This window comes from Podarcis vaucheri (genome assembly GCF_965113315.1).
Source record: "Podarcis vaucheri genome assembly, chromosome: 8".
NCBI classification, from domain to species: domain Eukaryota; kingdom Metazoa; phylum Chordata; class Lepidosauria; order Squamata; family Lacertidae; genus Podarcis; species Podarcis vaucheri.
This window is the reverse complement of record NC_138766.1, coordinates 94,235,713-94,257,342: the sequence shown is the minus strand read 5'-3', so window position 1 is coordinate 94,257,342 and position 21,630 is coordinate 94,235,713. Positions and strand designations below refer to the sequence as shown.

The 21,630-nt window shown below is 49.6% G+C and overlaps 1 protein-coding gene across 1 annotated transcript; it reads right to left on the bottom strand.

The window, feature by feature from the left end:
• Positions 1-14,535: 14,535 nt before the first annotated feature.
• LOC309539590 (fucolectin-like) lies at positions 14,536-20,292 on the bottom strand. Its single transcript, XM_082235978.1, has 4 exons — positions 20,215-20,292; positions 19,569-19,660; positions 17,515-17,806; positions 14,536-14,778 (listed from the first exon to the last, which is right to left on the bottom strand). Exons 2-4 carry the CDS (start codon positions 19,657-19,659, stop codon positions 14,619-14,621), a joined length of 543 nt encoding a protein of 180 aa, XP_082092104.1. The 5' UTR covers position 19,660; positions 20,215-20,292; the 3' UTR covers positions 14,536-14,618.
• Between the last annotated feature and the right edge of the window lie 1,338 nt (positions 20,293-21,630).

Here is a 21,630-nt window from a genome sequence, read left to right as displayed (position 1 = left end):
ATGTGAAGGAAATAAGCAGATATCCTATCTTTAACAGGCAGCCCTTTTGGGGGAAGTTTTTAATATTTAACGCTGGATTGTTTTTAACACTCAATTGGGAGCTGCCCAGAGTGGCTGGGGAAACTCAGCCAGATGGACGGGGTATAAATAAATTATTATTATTATTATTATTATTATTATTATTATTATTATTATTACCTTCCACCCACCACCAATGGGCTGCAGCAAGAGCCTGTTTCAAAGCCTTTTGCAAATTTGAAGCAATTAAGCCTCATTAGCTCAAGGACAGTCATTACCACTCACCTATAACTCTTCAAGCCATTGTGTCACTTTGACAGCCATGAGGCAATAAAAAACCATTAAAGGTAAATAATATGAACCAAATGCAGCCAGGGTACGTCTTGTGTGGGTTTCTCTGTCAGTGTCCACTCTTGTACCTGCCAGGTCACTGCGGGCATCACTCACCTGTTCCACACTTGGATGTCACGCTACCATCAAAGAGAAACTGCAGAATAGCTAAGTGGCAAGTGTGGTCAGCGCACAGTGGTGAGTTGACCAAAGCTGAGTGCAGGAGCATCTCTCCCCTCCTGTGGTTTCTGCGAAGAGATGGTGAGAGCAGGTCAGGGGCTCATCTCGTCCAGCATCCTGTTCTCACAGTGGCTGACCAGATGCCTAACCCTGACCCTAATCGTAAAACCCTAACCTTAAACCCTTAACCCCTAACCCCTATGCCTAACCCCCTAAACCTAAGCCTAAGCCTAAACCTAACCCTAGCCCTAATACTTAAACCCTAACCCTTAACCCCTAACCCCAACCCCTAACTCTAATCCTAACCCTAATCTTTAAACCCTTAACCCTTTTCCCCTAATCCCTAATCCCTAACCCTAACCCCTAACCCCAACCCCTAACCCTAATCCTAACCCTAATCTTTAAATCCTTAACCCTTAGCCCTAATCCTTAATCCCTAATCCCTAATCCCTAATCCCTAATCCCTAATCCCTAATCCCTAATCCCTAACCCAACCCCTAACCCCTAACCCCTAACCCTAACCCCTAACCCTAACCCCTAACCCTAACCCCTAACCCCAACCCCTATGCCTAACCCCCTAAGCCTAACCCTAACCCTAATCCTAGCCGTGATACTGAAACCCTTAACCCTTAACCCCTAAAGCTGGTTTCCTGAACTTGCTCTCATACCTTCCTCCCACCACCAATGGGCCGGAGCAAGAGCCTGTTTCAAAGCACTTTGCAAAATTGGAGTAATTAAGCCTCATTAGCTCAAGGACAGTCATTACCACTCACCTATAACTCTTCAAGCCATTGTGTCACTTTGACAGCCATGAGGCAATAAAAAAACCATTAAAGGTAAATAATATGAACCAAATGCAGCCAGGGTACGTCTTGTGTGGGTTTCTCTGTTTTCCTTGCCTCTGCCAGGTCGCTGGAGGCATCACTCACCTGTTCCACACTTGGATGTCACGCTACCATCAAAGAGAAACTGCAGAATAGCTAAGTGGCAAGTGTGGTTAGCACACAGTGGTGAGTTGACCAGTAATTTAAATCCTTCATTGTCTTCTAACAATAAATCAGCATATTTCAACCATTTACTCTCCATAGATTTATGCAATTCTTAATGAAATATGTATTTCATGTACAATGCGTGCACAGTTTTGAATAATGTCATGCAAGCTTGTGCCATAAACTAAGCATTCCTGACTCTCTACAAAAATCTGTTCCTACATTTTGGCAGTAGGATGGCGCGGTCTCATCTTGTTATGAGCATTTCTATGCTTTCACAAGCAAATCCCATGCGAAGGCAACAAAATGACTGTGTGAATGTGAATGCAAAAAAGAAAGGTTATGTGATGCAACTTTGCTGTATAATACTGCATGTGTGTGAAAGGTAATGTACTTAGCTCTGGGTAGCAGAGAACGGAGAGATTTACAAATGTGTGTGAGAGAGACGTAGTCCACAGATGTCCTCCTATTAGGCTGCAATGGATTGTAATGGATTGCTTTGAAGTCATTTCAGCACCAGGTGGGGGTGGGAATTCACCCTAAGTCCCCCCCCCAGTCCTGTCCTGTATTTTGCAAGAGCAAAGGTGGCAACCCTGGTTGTATCTTGTCGTGTGGTTTTGCTTTTCATGCTGCATTTCTCTTCTTCGCTGTCATAGTATCTCATGAAATAAAGATTGAAAAAGCTATTGCAATTCCAGGCTGCATCAAAAGAAGTCTAGTGTCCCAATTAAGGGAAGTCATAATGGTAAAGGTAAAGGTACCCCTGCCCGTATGGGCCAGTCGTGTCCGACTCTGGGGTTGCGTGCTCATCTCGCTCTAGAGGCCATGAGCCGGCGCCATCCAAAGACACTTCCGGGTCACGTGGCCAGCGTGACGAAGCTGCAGCTGGCGAGCCAGCACCAGCGCAGCACACGGAAACGCCATTTACCTTCCCGCTATAAAGCGGTACCTATTTATCTACTTGCACTTAGGGGTGCTTTCGAACTGCTAGGTGGGCAGGAGCTGGGACCAAATGACGGGAGCTCACCCTGTCGCGGGGATTCGAACCGCCGACCATACGATTGGCAAGTCCTAGGCACTGAGGTTTTACCCACAGCGCCACCCGCGTCCCTTAAGGGAAGTCATAGCACCACTCTATTCAGGCTTGGCCAGAGCCTACCTGGAGCCCTTTGTCCAGTTCTGGGCACCACAGTTTGAGAGGATAAGGACGAGCTGGAAGGTGTGCCAAGAAGGGCGACTAAGAAGATGAAGAGCCTGGAAATCAAGTTTTGTGATGAACTGTTGAAAGGATTGGATATGTTTAGCTTGGAGAAGAGACACGGAGGGGTGACATGAGAGCCATATTCAAAGGCCTGCAGGCCTGTCCCATGGAGGAAACTTGTTTTATGTTGCTCCAGAGGGGAGAACTCGAACCAGTGTATTCAGATGACAAGAAAGGAGATTTCAATTACCGTAAACCTTAGGAAGAATTTTCTGGTGAATGGAGTCGCTTGAAAGCATAATGGACTCCTTCCTTTGGGACTTCAAAGATCTGGGTCTGTGCAAACGACAGTGGTACCTCTGGTTACGTACTTAATTCGCAAGATCACAGTTATTTCATCCAAGATCACATTACTGTAGTTGAATATGGAAAGTGAAATTACTACATGCAGCCGCTGGGAGAGATCATCAGGGGGTTTGGGCTGGGTGCTCATCAGTATGCAGATGATACCCAGCTCTGCCTCTCTTTCAAATCGGAACCAGTGAACATGGTGAAGGTCCTGTGTGAGTGTCTGGAGGCGGTTGGAGGATGGATGGCGGCTAACAGATTGAGGTTGAATCCTGACAAGACAGAAGTACTGTTTTTGGGGGACAGGAGGCAGGCGGGTGTGGAGGACTCCCTGGTCCTGAATGGGGTAACTGTGCCCCTGAAGGACCAGGTGTGCAGCCTGTTGTTATTTTGGACTCACAGCTGTCCATGGAGGCGCAGGTCCATTCTGTGTCCAAGGCAGCTGCTTATCAGCTCCATCTGGTATGCAGGATGAGACCCTATCTGCCCGCAGACTGCCTCGCCATAGTAGTACATGCTCTGGTTATCTCCCGCTTGGACTACTGCAATGCGCTCTACGTGGGGCTACCTTTGAAGGTGACCCGGAAACTGCAATTAATCCAGAATGCGGCAGCTAGACTGGTGACTGGGAGCGGCCACCGAGACCACATAACACTGGTCTTGAAAGACCGACATTGGTTCCCAGTACGTTTCTGAGCCCAATTCAAAGTGTTGGTGCTGACCATGAAAGCTCTAAATGGCCTCGGTCCATTGAAGGAGCGTCTCCACCCCCATCGTTCTGCCTGGACACTGAGGTCCAGTGCCGAGGGCCTTCTGGCGGTTCCCTCACTGCAAGAAGCCAAGTTACAGGGAACCAGGCAGAGGGCCTTCTCGGTAGTGACACCTGCCCTGTGGAACACCCTCCCACCAGATGTCAAAGAGAAGAACAACTACCAGACTTTTAGAAGACATCTGAAGGCAGCCCTGTTTAGGGAAGCTTTTAATGTTTAACAGATTATTGCATTTTAATATTTTGTTGGTAGCTGCCCAGAGTGGCTGAGGAAACCCAGTCAGACGGGTGAGGTATAAATAATTATAATTATAATTATAATTACTATTATTGTTAGAGAGCCCACATGGCAAGGGCTCGAGGCATAGCACTCAGGGCAGGAGGTGCCAGAGGTCCTCTTGGTTCTGGCTAGGGCTGCCTGGCGTTCCCTACATTCTCTGTATCCTTCCACAACTGTGGTGCAAAAGATGAAACTTCCCTTCTCCCAACATTGTTGTCCTACTGTAATACTCCCTCCCCATATCAACTTTTTTTTTAAAAAAAATACCTCAAACCACTCACAACACCACACACTTAATGTCATGTGGAGTTAGGTCCTCAGAATGTTGAATTCCAAAAATGTTTCTAGACTCTTTTTCCTTTTCGCTGTATTGTATTTATTTGTTACATGCATATCTTCCAGGGATCTCAAGGTGCTCTATTGGTCGTCCTCCTCCCCACCACAACCCTGTGAGGAAGACCAGGTTGAGACCCTCCTGGCACCACGTCGAGGGATGGCGTAAAGTTGCCCCAACGATGGGAGGGGGGAAGTGGTGTGTTGGGGGGGAGCAGGGGGTAGATCAGGATCTACTGAGTGATTCGTGGTAGATCTCCTAGGACTTGTTGGTTTCTTTGTTTCATAACATTTATATACCGCTTGGTTTTAGAAAAAACAACTTGCGGCGCTTTTTGTGGTCCCGGATTGTTTAACAAGAGCTTTCAAATTCAGCTATTGGAACAGATGAAGGCTGGTTTTTTGGCGGGGAGGGGGAAACCAGGAATCGCTCTCTGCGTGTGAGAAACAGGAGCTTGTCTCTAGGACTGAAAAACAAATACTTAGCCTCAGAGACTGCTGCAGGTGTCTCCTGCTTGCCTTTCAAGGATCTCTCGACCCCTTTTTCTGAGCGTGATCTAAAGTAAAAAGCAACAACACACCTTTCCCTGCCTGGCTGATCTTAGCAATATGCGCTTTACGCATCAGCCAGCCGTCGGTTCGTCTCCTGCGTGGCCCTCATGCCACCGACTGGGGCGTCTCGAGAGGCTTTTCAGACGGATACCGTACACCCCCTGCGTGTTTGATTTGGGCTGGGGACCTGCGAGGCCATGAAATGGGGTGGGGGCGGTCGGATTTAGAAGCCTCCGGCCTCTCCCGCGTGGCGAAAAGAGTCGGGGCATCCACCCGGGTTCTTTGGTCGTCTGAACTCTGGTGGCGCCTGAAGTCCCGTGTCGTCTTCCCACTTGCCGCGTGCCCCAGCAGAAGGCTCCCTCGGTCCAAGTAGGATGGCGGGGGAAGAGAGGGCTAACGGTGGGGGCATAAATGCTTCTGGATGGCAGCGGCTGATGGAGGAAGACGCTTGCGCGTTTTCTGCAAGAGGCACCTGGGTGACAACGTGAAAACACGAGGCTGCACGGATCCTGCCGTCTCTTCTGATGCTGCTCTGTTCCTCTAACTCGGCTCTCCCCCGCAGTACCGGCTCTTTCGGCCGCCAAGGCAGGAGCTGAGCTCTGTCCGCCCTCGCCGAGGCTCCTCCTTGCGCCGTCGGTGGCTTTGGCTTCTCCGCCGCGCAGCCGACCTCTCCGGCAGCCCCGGGGCGAGAAGATAAGCGGGGGCGGGCGGAGGAGGGCAGCGCGGGCCGCTATAAAAGCGGCGGCCTCTGCAGGGCTCCCAGCTTCGCCACCTCCCGCCACCCAGCGAGCAGGTCGACCCTCGCGTGGTGCTGACTGCTAGAGAGCGCACGGCGATCCAGTTCGGGGTCCCCTCGAGCGACGATCTGGGCGGCGAAGCGCTGGACAGGTAGGTTCGACGGGGCGGCCAAGGGAGAGAAGCCCAGTCTAGTTCCTCCCGTCCCGTCCCTTTTCCTGACGGCCCCCTTCCCTCCCCGCAGGCTTTTCCAGGTCTACATGGAGTTCAAGATCTACCGGTACTTCCAGCCCTTCGACCCATTCCCCGACTCCAACGACAGCGCCATCATGAACATGGACAACACCCGCATGGATCCCAGCGATCTGCACGCCTCCAACCTCCGCGTGGACCCCATTAACTTCAAGGCAAGCGCGGCGACGGGGCGGGAGAGGGCCAGGAGGGCGCGCCTTGGGTCTTCCCTTGAGCCTCCTCCCCCGAACGACCCCCCCCAACCTCACCTCCGTCTCTCTCTCTCTCTCTCTCTCTCTCTCTCTCTCTCTCTCCTTTCCAGTTTCTGCCCAGGTGCATGCATCCTTTTATTTGGGGGGGGGGAAAAGTATTATCGGATGCTTTCAAAGTGAACACAACAAATTGATCGTGCCCGGAAGAGCCCGGCCGCTGCCTACTAAAAGTTTTCTCTCAAAATACGAATAAAATAAGGAAAGAGCTAAGAAAGGGCGCCGGGGCGACCGCCGCCTGCTCAGACGGGCCCCCGAAGCCCACCCCTGTCCCGGGACGGAGGCGGGCCTCTTCGCCGCTGCCTCGCCATGGGGGCGCCCGCCCTCCCAGCCGTGGGCCCCGGACTCCGCCCTCGAGGGGCACCCCAAGTGGGGAAGGACAGACGCCCTGCAGCGCCCCTCCTGCCCCCGCCGAGCCCTAGACATGGAGCAGCATGACTCCTTCGGTGGGCGAGAGGGCCGCCCGTCCTTCTCGCCAGAGCTGCTCCAGAGCACTCTGCACATGCTCACGTGCACCCGCCCTACTGCTCAGAGGCACTCCCGCCTTGGCTCCGCATGGACCCGACCGCACAAACGACCCTTGCCTGGAAAGCCTTTGGGGCTGACGCTTGTGGGGCGGGGAGCTGCGGGGTGCGCCTGTCTCCGGCTCTTGTGCTTTGACCGGGCCAAGGTCTCACGTCCAGGGACCCACACAAACGTGTCATCTTTAATGGCGTTATTCAACCCTCCTCTGGCGCTTAGGCGCAAAACACCGAAGGAGAGCAGCGCAGGGTACCGAGCCGAGGGGACGCAAAATAAGGATAAGGATAATGATTATTTATTGAATTTATATGCCGCCCTATACCCAGAGGTCTCAGGGCGGTTCAAAGAAATGATCAGCATAAAAACCTCAATGTATATAATCAAAATTGAAACAACCCAATAATACTCTCCCAAAATCAGAATGAATGAATGTATGAATGAAGTTTTTGTAATGTAATTTTAAGCGAGCCTATTGAGAAGATCCGTAAAAAAGCGGCCGTACCAAGAGGAATTATTGCGAAAATAATACAGTGGTACCTCAGGTTACATACGCTTCAGCTTACAGACTCCACTAACCCAGAAATAGTACCTCGGGTTAAGAACTTTGCTTCAGGATGAGAACAGAAATCGCGCGACGGCGACGGGAGGCCCCATTAGCTATAGTGGTGCTTCACGTTAAGAACAGTTTCAGGTTAAGAACGGACCTCCAGAACGAATTAAGTATGTAACCAGAGGTACCACTTTATATATTTAGGGAACACTGAGCTACTCCGCAAGCGGGTTGTGAGGACTACCCGGAGTAGGCATGTGGCAGCCCAGGCAGAGCGCAGTTCAAAGACTCTGGAGTGCCTGTTTGGGGGTAGAGAGGAATGTGGGGGGCAGCTGTAAGCCTCCCCTGGTCTTGCGCGGGGGGCGCCGCCGGCATCCCAGCAACGGTGACGGGGATGGGCGCCGCTGGACGGCTTCCATGGGCCGCGCCAGAGGCTAGCGAGCCTCGCCCAGGCAGCCCCCTGGAGCCCCCTTTCCAGGGACCCGCCGAGTTCAGCGTCTGGGGAGGGAGAGAGCCTGCTCCGCCGAACCCCCGAGGATGGAGTCCGGCGCGTCGAGGAACGGAGAGAGAAGGCAGCTGTCCTTGGGGGCGTCGGCGAGGAAAGACGGATGTCAGAACATCAGAAAGGCAACAGTGGCCAACCGGATGCCCGTAGGAAACCAGCAGGCAGGATCCGAGCCCAGGAGCGACACTCTCCCGTCCTGTGGTTTCCAGTATTCAGAAGCATGGCCTTTCTGCAGAGCATTGTCATCCTTTGGTTACATTGACCCTGAACAGTTTAGTGCCTCCAGCAAACGTGGCCACTTCGCCGCTCATCTATAACTCTAGGGTCGTTTAGAAGGTCCCGATCCTTGGGGGATTCCACTTTCTACATCTCTCCATTGGCGGCCAGGTCCATTTCTCCCTGCTTCCAGAAACTTAGCCAACTCCTGATCCGGAAGAGGACCTCTCTGCTCTTAGAATCATGGAATTGAAGAGTTGGAAGGGACCTAAAATTAATGTAAATTAATGTACTTAATTTTATAATGAATGATTTTAGAGTGTTGTTTATGCTGTACTTTTGTACTGTTTGATTGTTGTTAGCCGCCCTGAGCCTGGCTTCTGCTGGGGAGGGCGGGATATAAATAAAATTTATTAGAAGAAGAAGAAGAGTTTGGATTTGATATCCCGCCTTTCACTCCCCTTCAGGAGTCTCAAAGCGGCTAACATTCTCCTTTCCCTTCCTCCCCCACAACAAACACTCTGTGAGGTGAGTGGGGCTGAGAGACTTCACAGAAGTGTGACTGGCCCAAGGTCACCCAGCAGCTGCATGTGGAGGAGCGGAGACGCGAACCCGGTTACCCAGATTACGTGACTACCGCTCTTAACCACTACACCACACTGGCTCTCTTATTATTATTATTATTATTATTATTATTATTATTATTATTATTATTATTATTATTATTATCTGTTCCAACCCCCTGCGATGCAGGAACGGCAGGGAAAGCAGCTGCTCTTACTCCTTGACTGCTAAGTTTACTCGGGAGTAGTTGGTGAGGTACTTTGTCGAAAGGCTCTTGAAAGCCTGTTACTCGTTTGCAGCGTCAGGTAGGTAGCCGTGTTGGTCTGACGCAGTACCTCTGCAAACGAAATAAAAAATCAGAAAAATAGTCCAGTAGCACCTTAGAGACCAACTAAGTTTGTTCTTGGTATTTGCTTTCGTTTCCATCTAACGCTGCCCCTCTGCCTCTCCCGCAGCCGCTGAGCCACTGCAACCTGGTGTCCACCGCCGCCAACCACCCGGAGCTCCTCACGGTCAGCACCGTCATCCGCGAATTGGACAGGTTCCTGCTCCGCGTCGCCCTCGTGCTGGTCTCCAGGGCCCGCTAGGTCCCACGAAGCCCGCACCTGCCACAGAGGAGCCGCCTCGACGCCGCCCCGCAACCCCCAAAGACCCCAATAAACCTGCTCTTGACTCTCCCTGATCTCCCGCGTCTTCTTGCGCTCAACTGGGGGCGGGCGGGAAGAAGGGAGGGGGGGACCCCGGGGGCCTGGACGCAGGACCCTCTTTAGCATATGCGGTGCCGGGGTGCAAAAATCCGCCCAGCGGGGCGGGGGGGGGCATTTAGTTCTGCTACCCAGACAGCTCCAAAGGAGAAGCAGTGAGGAGGAAGGAGCCCATGGGCTGAGGGATGGGCCAGAACTTTTTGCCAGACTCTCCAGGACGAGCCTGGAAGGTCAGGGAAGCGCGGCCGGCGGCCGTCGAGGCGAGGGAAAAGGAGAGAGCGCGTGGGAAGAGGGAAAGGGATCCCGCTTGCGCGTTTTCTGCAAGAGGCACCTGGGTGGCCACCGTGAAAACACGAGGCTGCACGGATCCAGCCGTCTCTTCTGATGCTGCTCTGTTCCTCTAATTCGCCCCCCCCCTCCGGCAGCACAGACGGCTCTCCCCCCAGTACCGGCTCTTTCGGCCGCCAAGGCAGGAGCTGAGCTCTGTCCGCCCTCGCTGAGGTCGCTTTGGCTCCTTGCGCCGTCGGTGGCTTTGGCTTCTCCGCCGCGCAGCCGACCTCTCCGGCAGCCCCGGGGCGAGAAGATAAGCGGGGGCGGGCGGAGGAGGGCAGCGCGGGCCGCTATAAAAGCGGCGGCCTCTGCAGGGCTCCCAGCTTCGCCACCTCCCGCCACCCAGCGAGCAGGTCGACCCTCGCCTGCTGCCAACGTGGTGCTGACTGCTAGAGAGCGCACGGCGATCCAGATGTCTGCCAAACTTGCCGCCGATTACGAGGATATGGGCGGCAAAGCGCTGACAAAGTAGGCTCGACGGGGCGTCGGCGGGAGAGAAGCCTCTGGTTCCTTCCCTCCCGTCCCGTCCCTTTTCCTGACGGCCCCCTTCCCTCCCCGCAGGCTTTTCCAGGTCTACATGGAGTCCAAGATCTACTTCCAGCGCTTCGACCCATTCCCCGGCTCCAACGACAGCGCCATCATGAACATGGACAACATCCGCATGGATCCCAGCGATCTGCACGCCTCCAACCTCCGGTGGATCCCTTTAACTTCAAGGCAAGCGCGCCGACGTTGCAGGCGAGGGCCAGGAGGGCGCGCCTTGGGTCTTCCCTTGATCCTCCCCCCCCACCTGACCCCCGTGTCTCTCTCTCTCTCTCCTTTCCAGTTTCTGCCCAGGCGCATGCACGTGCCTCTGGCTTCCAGCCTCCGCGGAGACTACAACGCCCTGACCTACCTGGCCTGAGGCTAGCTCCTCTGCGTGGTGCCCCAGGTGCTGACCCAGAAGTACAGATGAGCCCCCCCCCCACCGCCCGCCCCCTCGCCTCGGAGTTGCCGTTTGCCCCCCGTCTCGGGCACTCCGCCTCCGCTGTGCCTCTGAGCAATAAAATGCGTGAACCTCGCTCTGGCGTCCTTCACTTTTGTGGGGATGGGGTGCCATGCGTGGGAGACGCGGGGAGGAGTCTCAGGGGGTGCAGAGATGCCAAGGGGGCGAGAGAGCATCAAGTGAGCTTTGCAGAGAAGAGGGTGGGGGAGACAGAGAAGAGACAGTCTCCTCCTCCTTGGCAGCGCTCCTGTCCACTTCCGAGGGAGCGCACGCCACAACCGCCTCCCCGACTCCCCCGTAGCCAGTCCATCCCACAGGCATGGGGGGGGGAGGAGTAGGGGAGGGAAGGCGGAGTCCAGTGCCCGCTGAGACCCCTTTCTCTCCCTCGCCCCCCAAGTCCTCCGCGTTCATCCCTAAACCAACGCAGCGGAGCCCGGGCCGAAACTCGACGGAGAGGGGGCGGTCCAGAGCCCTGACCCGCGGAAACAGGGCTCTCCTGGGGATCCCGTTTCTGAGGGTGAAGGGCTCTGGGGATCCCGTCGAGGAAGGAGCCCTTACCCCCAGCTGCCAGTCTGCCTCCCCCCGCAACATCTGGGGAGGGCAGGAGAAGAGGGAAGCGGGGGGTGGGAAAGACCCCAGGCCTATTTCTCTGCGGCTTCTGTGTTTCTGATATTTTAGACTACAGAGGATGAGGCTTGCCAGCCCCTGACCCAGTTTAAAAGAGGGAAGTCCTCTGACCACGAACATTTCCTCCTTTTTAAAGCTGCTATTTGCTGCCCTGATGCACCTGGGAATAAGCATCCTTTCATTGGAAAAAAAGTATTATCGGATGCTTTCAAAGTGAACACAACAAATTGATCGTGCCCGGAAGAGCCCGGCCGCTGCCTACTAAAAGTTGTTCTTGAAAATACAAATAAAATAAGGAAAGAACTAAGAAAAGGTGCCAGGGCGACCGCCGCCTGCTCAGACGGGCCCCCGAAGCCCACCCCTGTCCCGGGACGGAGGCGGACCTCTTCGCCGCTGCCTCGCCATGTGGGCGCCCGCCCTCCCAGCCGTGGGCCCAGGACTCCGCCCTCGAGGGCACCCCAAGTGAGGAAGGGGACGGTCAGACGCCCTGCAGCACCCGCAGGCCCAGACAGAGGGGGGGGGCATATGGGCCACTTGGCCCGGGCCTCCGATTCCAAAGGAGGCCTTGGTCACAGTGTGTGTGTGTCTTGCATTATGTAATTTCATAGTATTTACATTATAAGTATACATATTTCCTGACAAAATTCTGTTATGGGGTCTTAAGAGCATTGGTGAATTCCGTAAGTCACCATGTGTAATTTGACACATGATTTCACAATATTGAAATATTTACATGTCAATAGTGGGTTGCTGCTCTCCTCAGCACCCCTTGCCTCACCCAAGTACCCAATTTTCAATGCATGAAGGCAGTGAAGGTCCTGTGTGAGTATCTGGAGGCGGTTGGAGGATGGGTGGCGACTAACAGATTGAGGTTGAATCCTGACAAGACAGAAGTACTGTTTTGGGGGGACAGGAGATGGGCAGGTGTAGAGGACTCCCTGGTCCTGAATGGGGTAACTGTGCCCCTGAAGGACCAGGTGCGCAGCCTGGGAGTCATTTTGGACTCACAGCTGTCGATGGAGGCGCAGGTTAATTCTGTGTCCAGGGCAGCTGTCTACCAGCTCCACCCGGTACGCAGGATGAGACCCTACCTTCCAGTGGACTCTCTGGCCAGAGTGGTGCATGCTCTAGTTACCTCCCGCTTGGACTATTGCAATGCGCTCTACGTGGGGCTACCTTTGAAGGTGACCCGGAAACCACAACTAATCCAGAATGCGGCAGCTAGACTGGTGACTGGGAGCGGCCACTGAGACCACATAACACTGGACTTGAAAGACCTACACTGGCTCCCTGTATATTTCCGAGCACAATTCAAAGTGTTGGTGCTGACCTTGAAAGCCCTAAATGGCCTCGGTCCAGTATACCTGAAGGAGTGTCTCCACCCCCATCATTCTGCCTGGACACTGAGGTCCAGCGCCAAGGGCCTTCTGGTGGTTCCCTCCCTGCGAGAAGCCAAGTTACAGGGAACCAGGCAGAGGGCCTTCTCGGTGGTGGCGCCGCCCTGTCAAAGAGAAAAATAACTCCCAAACTTTTAGAAGCCATCTGAAGGCAGCCCTGTTTAGGGAAGATTTTAATGTTTAATAGGTTATTGTATTTTAGTGTTTTGTTGGAAGCTGCCCAGAGTGGCTGGGGAGACCCAGCCAGATGGGCGGGGTATAAATAATAATAATAATAATAATAATAATAATAATAATAATAATAATAATAATAATTTATTATACAAACTATGGCCTTTTAAATGTTTCTCTCTGTGTACATGTATTATTATTTTGTTGTTATTACAGTATGTTACGCAACCTGTGGTGGGGGTTGTCCTTTCAAATTCTAAACCACCCATGACTTTTTTAATCAACAGTGGCATATAACTAGAGTAAATATCAATAAATAACTGAAGAGGGTTCATGAGGTTAGATACTTCTTTCCTCCTTCCCAACCTGGGTAGCAGTTTGAGCTTGGATTTTATATAATACTTTGCTCCCCTGAGACAAGAGTTTCAGGCTTCTGAATTCCACTTCTTAAGGTTTCTATGGCACCTTTGGCATAAAAACTCATCCACTCTGTTTATTTCCCTAACCACAACAACAGTCGTACAAAGTTGTTCTTGAGGGTTGTCTTACATACTCCTTGGCACTTCCTTCTTGCAGAGTAAATAATGGCCCCTCATTAGCTGAAGCTGTCTTCCTGAAGGGTTCTGAACCTCTTCTGAACTTCATGATAGCAACTTGAGGAAATGTCAAATAAAAACGAAGAAATAAATTATATGTCGTAGGGTTGCCAAATGATGACACAAAACATTGTTGAGCTTTTTGGGGGAAATTGCCTTGAGCTTTTTTGGGAACACACACTTCCTACTGATTTAGAAAAATTCCCCCTGGATATCATCCCGAAGGCCTTTAGGCAGGTATTCTTATCTGCAACAGCTGCAGCTCGGACTTTGGTGGCAAAGGGGTGGAAGGAACAAGAAGCCCCGACAATAATGGACTGGCATTACAAGCTACAAGAATTTGCTGAAATGGCGCAGTTGACAAATACCCTGAGAGGCAATTAAAAACAAAAATTTATGGAAAAGTGGGATGGATATAAAGCATATGTTCAAAAATACAGTAAAGGGTCACTATCTATGCTAGCATTTGATTGACATTGGAGTGAGACTGAGTTGAGAAATAAAACCAAGAGTACGTATTGATATAGGAATGTATTAGATAAAATGTTAAGAAAAATACAATAATAAGAGTACATTCATTTGTAAAAAAGGAATATGCAACGGGAAAGACAGGAAGTCTAGTGTGTTGGTATGTATATGATTTTTGAAAAAAATCTTTGTCCTTTCTTTTTTTGTTTCAATTTCTTTCTAGGTATATAAAATTTGTATATAATTTTTGTATACAGGTTGGAAATTATAGTAAGTCCTGTAATGCTGTAATGTAATATGACAATGTTTACTGATGTGATATAAGAATGTTAACAAATAAATAAAATGCAAATTCAAAAAAAGAGGGGGGGGAGAAAATTCCCCCCTGGGTGGTAATTTCATCCTTGGAATCCCAGACATGTCTGGGGAAAACCAATCCTATGGCAACCCTATCTACCTCACCCCAATGAACGACAACGGTGGGGTGCAGCCACTTCATAATGTTGCTCGCAGAGGGAATTTCCGCATCTTCATCCTCGTAGAGCAGAATTTGATATGCAGACAGGACTCGCAGCTCCAGAAGGGGCCGTTCAGCCTGCTCTCTGGCACAGGCAAAATCACAGACCCTCTTGGATCAGAAGGCCTGATGAACAAACGGGAGAGACAGAGCCTACTCAAAGTATTTTTATTGGAGAGTGGGCGATACAATCTGCTCTGCCCTCTCCCAAAAGCACGTGGCTGGCGATTCCTAACACTTAGCACCTGACTTTGTCCCATAGACCTCCAGCTCACACAGAGTCAGGGCAGCTTTGCGTCCAGGGAGATTCACGCTTACGTAGCGGCCCTTGAGCTGTTGGCAGAAGATGGTACTGATGGAACCACGTGTGGGGTCTGTAATGTTTCCACAGCTGCAGAGAGAAAAAGGAAGTCAGCCGGGGTGGAAGCCATTCAAAATAACTCTGTCTGCACACGTACAGTCATACCTCGGGTCACAGACACTTCACGTTGTGTTTTTTTGGATTGCGGACCGCTGAAACCCGGAAGTACCAGAACGGGTTGCCTCCGGGTTTCGGGGGCTGTGCATGCGCAGAAGTGCTAAATTGCACATTGTGCATGCGCAGAAGCACCAAATCACAACCTGCGCGTGTGCAGACACGCAGACGCGGGTTGCGAATGCTGCGGGTTGCGAATGTGCATCCCGCACGGATCACGTTCGCAACCCGAGCGTCCACTGTATGTGACAATGCTCCAAGGAACCCAATAGCACAGGTGTCAGGGACTCATACTATCTAGACTGGACCAGGCAAGTAGGGACAGAACTCACGGAGAGTATCCTCCGCGAACTGGTCCAATCCTCATTTGAGGATCCATCCATGTTGGTGGAACTCACTATTTCTTGTGGGGGGACGGGACTTCCATACCTCAATTTGCAGTGCAAATGTCAGCTAAAAGCTTCTGTCTGCTGCCTTTTAAGAGCAGGCGGAGAACTAGCACAGATCTTAGTGCTGTGAGGCCACAGCTGTCAGAATGGAGACATGTCATGTTCATACCAAAGAGCAGGTAGGGACACCTCTCTGATCTGTTAAGCACCAGCCTTTTAAAGTCAGCCAGCAAAACAGCCTCCCTTGGCACCAGTAATAGCACAAAACACCATATCACTGAGACTGGATGTGAGCTTGTCTCTGATCTCAGTACTGGGACACTTAGACTGGAGATGAGCGAATGAACTGCTATTATTTTAAGCCACAGGCCACCACAACTGAAACATAGCACTATTGGAGACAACAGACTTTTGCACCCAGTATCATCTGACATGACGTGATTGATATATGGATGTGGTTGTCCCAAAATGATCTGTAGGAGTAGACATCTGCTTCTCTCTGATGTTAGTGCTGTGAGGCTTCCATGCTAAGATCAGAGATAAGCCTCTGCTTGCTGCCTCTTAAAGGCTGGGTGAAGTCTTATCTCCGATCTTAGAGCTGTGGTCCCACAGCGCTAAGATTGGGCATAAGAGGAAAAGCTACTTGGTTCTTGAAAGCTGACTGTCAAAGAGCAGGCAGAGGCTAGTCTCCAATCTTAGTGCTAAAAACCACAGTGCTCAGACTGGATATAAGCCTATCTCTGATCTTGGTGCTGTTGTGCTTAGTGCTTAGAATCATAGAATCATAGAATCATAGAATCATAGAGTTGGAAGAGACCACAAGGGCCATCGAGTCCAACCCCCTGCCAAGCAGGAAACACCATCAGAGCACTCCTGACATATGGTTGTCAAGCCTCTGCTTAAAGACCTCCAAAGTAGGAGACTCCACCACACTCCTTGGCAGCAAATTCCACTGTCGAACAGCTCTTACTGTCAGGAAGTTCTTCCTAATGTTTAGGTGGAATCTTCTTTCTTGTAGTTTGGATCCATTGCTCCGTGTCCGCTTCTCCGGAGCAGCAGAAAACAACCTTTCTCCCTCCTCTATGTGACATCCTTTTATATATTTGAACATGGCTATCATATCACCCCTTAACCTCCTCTTCTCCAGGCTAAACATGCCCAGCTCCCTTAGCCGTTCCTCATAAGGCATCGTTTCCAGGCCTTTGACCATTTTGGTTGCCCTCCTCTGGACACGTTCCAGTTTGTCAGTGTCCTTCTTGAATTGTGGTGCCCAGAACTGGACACAGTACTCCAGGTGTGGTCTGACCAGAGCAGAATACAGTGGCACTATTACTTCCCTTGATCTAGATGCTATACTCCTATTGATGCAGCCCAGAATTGCATTGGCTTTTTTAGCTGCCGCGTCACACTGTTGGCTCATGTCAAGTTTGTGGTCAACCAAGACTCCTAGATCCTTTTCACATGTACTGCTCTCAAGCTTCTCTTAATTAACCCTGATCTGAACATAATTCTTAAATTTGATGCTTGATGTCATATGACCCATGCATGGTTTACCCCAAATGTTAAGGCAAGCGCTGCTTGATGACAAGCCCACAGACCCAACTACTGTATGTTAAGGTAGCTAACCTGCAGTCCTCTTGATAGTAGTCCCATCAGCCAACATGATCAATACTCAGGGATGATGGGAGTTGTAGTTCAACAACATCTACAGGGCCAAGAGGAAAGTGGGAAGCCCACCATTGGGGGAGACCAGAGAGGAGGAGGTTGCAGGACTCAAAGTAGGAGGTCAACAGATTGTGGAAAATCTTTTGTCATGAGTTTATAAGAGAAGAGACATCATCTCGCAACAAACTAAAGATGTGGTGCAGGAGAAAGGATGGAGACAGTCAAAGAGAAAGTCATGGCTTCATGCTTGATGAAGAAGGCAGGAGTGTCAGGGAAGAGGGAGAGCGAAAGAAGAGGGAGGGGAGGAAAGATGAGAAGTTCAGTCTTGGACTTATTGAACTTGAGACATCAGTGAAGCATCTGAGTGGAGAAGTCAGAGAGGCTGTTCCACCCAGGAGTAGGAATTAGCCCTTGCCATGCCACACAGAAGCAGGTCTTGAAATATGGGCAGGATCCACTTCCCCCTGCTCCCCCCCACTCTGATTGGGAAGAGAACAAAGGAGCTACAAGTTAACGAATCTGCAGGCATCTTGAGAGCGTCTCCTGGGATGCCTTTGCTGAAGGACGAGTGGGGAGGGGAGAGGCAACGGGAACTTACAGGGGGTTCGACTTGCCATGGTCAGCAATGGAATTTCCCACATGGATCTCGACTCCCTGGAGGCTCTCGCACCAGCAGTGCAGACAGACTTTTAGCAGCACGGCGGTGATGGCATACTGCTCCCCCAAGTCTACATGCCACCATGGCTCTTTCTCAAACTTGGTGAGGGTGCAGGAGGCATGAGCGAAGTCCCCGTCACAATTCCCGTCTACGGCTTTGCTTGCTGATGGAACAAGTGGATGTGAGGTGATGGAGGACTGGCAGGCTGGGCGGCCACTGGCCAAGTTGCGGACTGGAGTCGCAGCATGGTGGAAAGACGATGGGAAGAGAAATATCAAGTTAAGAAGAGACCTGCAGCCGCTGGATCTGGCCAGAGGGGCCCATGTTCACTCAGCGGCTACCCAGACGCTTCTATGTTTCTTTCATATTATCAGTAGGTTAACAGCAGCAACAGTAAATTGAGAATGAATCTCATTCTGGTTTGTTTTTTTACAAAATTGCATTTGACTGTAATAAAACCTCCAAGTGGTTTGCAGAAACACAACCACCCACTTAACTAATCAATAATCAATTTCACATTCCCTCCCTCCTGTTCTTCTCATATTGATGCACGACAGACTCAAGCTGCTCCCTGACTTCAGTCACACTCCAGAAAATAACTATGGTTATTACACTTGTGTCAAAGGGCACGGTGGGGGGGGGGATTATTGTGACTCTGCTGGGCCCCTCATCCACTCTTTCCCTTGGCTCAGGGACAATAATCACTTTCCTGGTGAGCAGTTCTCAGGTCCAGAAGTTGGGGACTTTACCAGCTCTGAATGAATGGGGTTGTGAACTCTCTGAAGAATGAGATGTGGAGTTCTTTTGGAGCTCCTAGATCCATCTTTTTCACTGGAGCCTCAGATGACCTCTGTGGTGAGAGGAGAATCAGTGATACGGTCTCCCTCGAGAGGTTGTGGACTCTCCTTCCTTGGAGGTTTTCAAGCAGAGGTTGGATGGTCATCTGCCATGGATGCTTTAGCTGAGATCCCTGCCCTTCCAACTCCACAGTTATATGATTCTAAGCACTCATTATCCCCTTAGGCTTATACGCCAACTGTGCCCTTTCTTGGACAGGGACAGCTTGGCCGCTGTGATTCATGTGGGGCTTCCCTTGCAATTGGTCCAGAAATTGCATGTGTCCAGGGTTTGGTTCACCCTTCAGGCTTTGCAATGGATTATGGGAAAATGCAACACCCCTATCCACTGAATAAGATGGCGCCTTTGTTTTCCCTGTCACAAAGCTTTTTGGCCACTGGTTTGGGGAGGAATAAGAATGCACTTGGAAAAACCAGAAAAAGAAGGAACATTTTATCATATGTGGTGGGAATGTAAAAAAGTAAAGAACTTCTGGGAAATGATATTTAATGAGATGAAAAAGATATTGAAATATACATTTTTTTAAAAAACCAGAAGTATTTTTACTTGGTATTATTGGTCAGGACATTAATAGGCAAGATGTTAAATTGTTTCTATATGCTACAACTGCAGCAACTGCTACAACTTGTTTCCAGAAATGGAAACAAGAAGAAATTCTGATGAAAGAAGAATGGCAGACGAAATTAATGGACTATGCAGAAATGGACAAAATGACGGGAAGGATTCAAAACCTGCGGGACCAGAGATTTACAGAAGATTGGAAGAAGTATATGAATTATTCGAAGAGCAATTGTAACCAACAAATTACGCTAGTAGGACTGCAAGAAGTTTTGTAAGGAGGACTATACAAAGTGTTACAAAGTAAGAAAAGATAGAGATATTGGTTCTGAGTTTGAAATGTAATGGGGAAGATAATACTAAGAGATTAGATTGGAAAATTTTCAGACAGGATTGATGGAAGTCAATTGAATAAAATGTAAAAGTATGTTTAATTACTGTTGAAAATGATATGTTAAAAAACTAATAAAAAATTATATACAAAAAAGGGGGGGGGGAGAAGAGTGCACTTGGAAAAACCACTTGGCTTTGCTCCCAGACTGGCCACCCTTTCCCCCCTCCCTTCCCCCAGGTCTTACCAATGCCTTGCAGGCCAGGCCTGCAGCTCTGGGCCTCCCCATGCCCTGCCAGGAACATCAAAGCCAGCAGGCAAGTCCAGGTGAGCAGCATCCTGCAAGGGAGGGAGATGGCCGTAAGGGGGAGAGCAGGCTGGACAAGGGGGGGGGCAGAATCACGTTCAGGTGGAGGAAAGTCTATCCATTGGGCTGCAGGAATTGACAGAATTTGCAGAACATGGCAGCCAAAATAAGGATCAGGGATGAAAAACAAAATAAGGATCAGGGAGTGAGTGGGAAAATACGACAGTAAAATCAATCTACAAGTAGGGGTAATTCTATAATCCACAACGATGGATTAGAAGGGGATAAATTAACAGATATGCAGCAAAATTAGGTATATTATGAATTCCATGGAATGCTGTGCTGGGAAGTCTGTACAGAAACAATGTATGATGGGAAAACAGAAAAACTAATAATAATAATAATAAAAAACCCAGATTGATGAAAGGCCATGCAGCCGTGAGAATGCCCTTCTTGAAACTGATGGAGATCCCTAATGAACTTTTAATAGAGTTTTGAAAATTAAAAATATAGTTTCAGGTATTCCAATTCCAGATCTGGGGGGATTTTCTAGGCTTCAGAGATCACATCCCATGGTTTTTCTTACCTTGGCTCTCTTTCTTGGGATCAGCAGCAGTGTCTGCTGCCTTTCTTGGTGGGTTGCAACCACAGATTCTCCTCCCAAATCTGGGACCTCCCTGCTTCCAGAGGAGTCCTGCACCTCCAGGTTTTATCCCCTTTGCAAAGGGCAGCTCTTGCCTGGCTTAGAAGAACCCAGCCAATTGGGAAGATGTTGACGCTAGGATGTAGAGAATCAAGATCAGCTCTTGGCATTTCTCATCTGAGTGGGCTTCTGTGGTTTCTGACTCTCTCCCAAGAGGAAATAAAGGGCACCTCTTTGGCAGGAGATGATTTTATAAGAAGTTATCCTCATTCCATTTATCCCATTTAGAGAACAGACGGTGCCAAACTGAGTACTGATACTAGCAGTTCCTGACCACTTCAGCAGTGGTTCCTAACCTTTAGGAGGGAGAAGAGCTGTTTTGAATTCATACCACCCTGGGATAGATATAAGATATATGTTCCAAAATACAGTAAAGGTTCACTATCTATGCTAGCATTCGATTGACGTTGGAGAGAAATTGAGTTGAGAAATAAGATTAAGGATACATACTGATATGGGAATGTATTAGATAAAATGTAAAGAAATAGACAATAATAAGAGTACATTCATTTGTAAAAAAGGAATATACAAGGGGATTGACAGGAAGTCCGTAGTGTTGGTACATATATGATTTTGGAATAGCTTTTTGTCTTTGTTTTTTCCTTTTTTCCTTTTTCTTTCTTTAGGTATATAAACTTTGCATATAAAGTTTGTATACATTTATACTTCGTATACATGTTGGAAATTAATGTTCTTATTTACATTGAAATTAACATTGTCATATTACATTACAGAACTTTTTATAATATGACAATGTGTGCATATGTAACATAAGAACGCTAATAAATCAATAAAATGGGGGGGGGGGAGCTTATACCCAGAACAAACTTAGTTGGTCTCTAAGGTGCTACTGGACAATTTTTTATTTATTTCAGCTGCGTCAGACCAACATGGCTACCTACCTGTGGGAATTTAGAAACAGTTTTTGTGATGTCATAAGCAACTGCTTCATAGTTATATATACATCTGCTTGTGTGTGTGTTTAATTGCATTGAGTTTCGATTAATAAAAGCAGATTTTACAGCAGACAAATATAAACAAGCTCTTCTCTTTCTTTTTTGGCATCTGTGCAAACTCTCATCCAATTATTTCTTCATGGTGAGATGTCAGATTCAAGTTGAAAATGCAAATGGCAACACTTACCTGGCTCCTCTGGGAAAGAGGTGGGAGCTCTGCACCTCCCCCCCCCCCGGTTAGCGCCCTGTGTGGCAGATCCACTCGCGCTGCTCTAAGACCTCTGGACAGATATCGTTCCCAGGTTTGATGTATCATTTACTGTGCTTTTTAAGCGGCAATGCA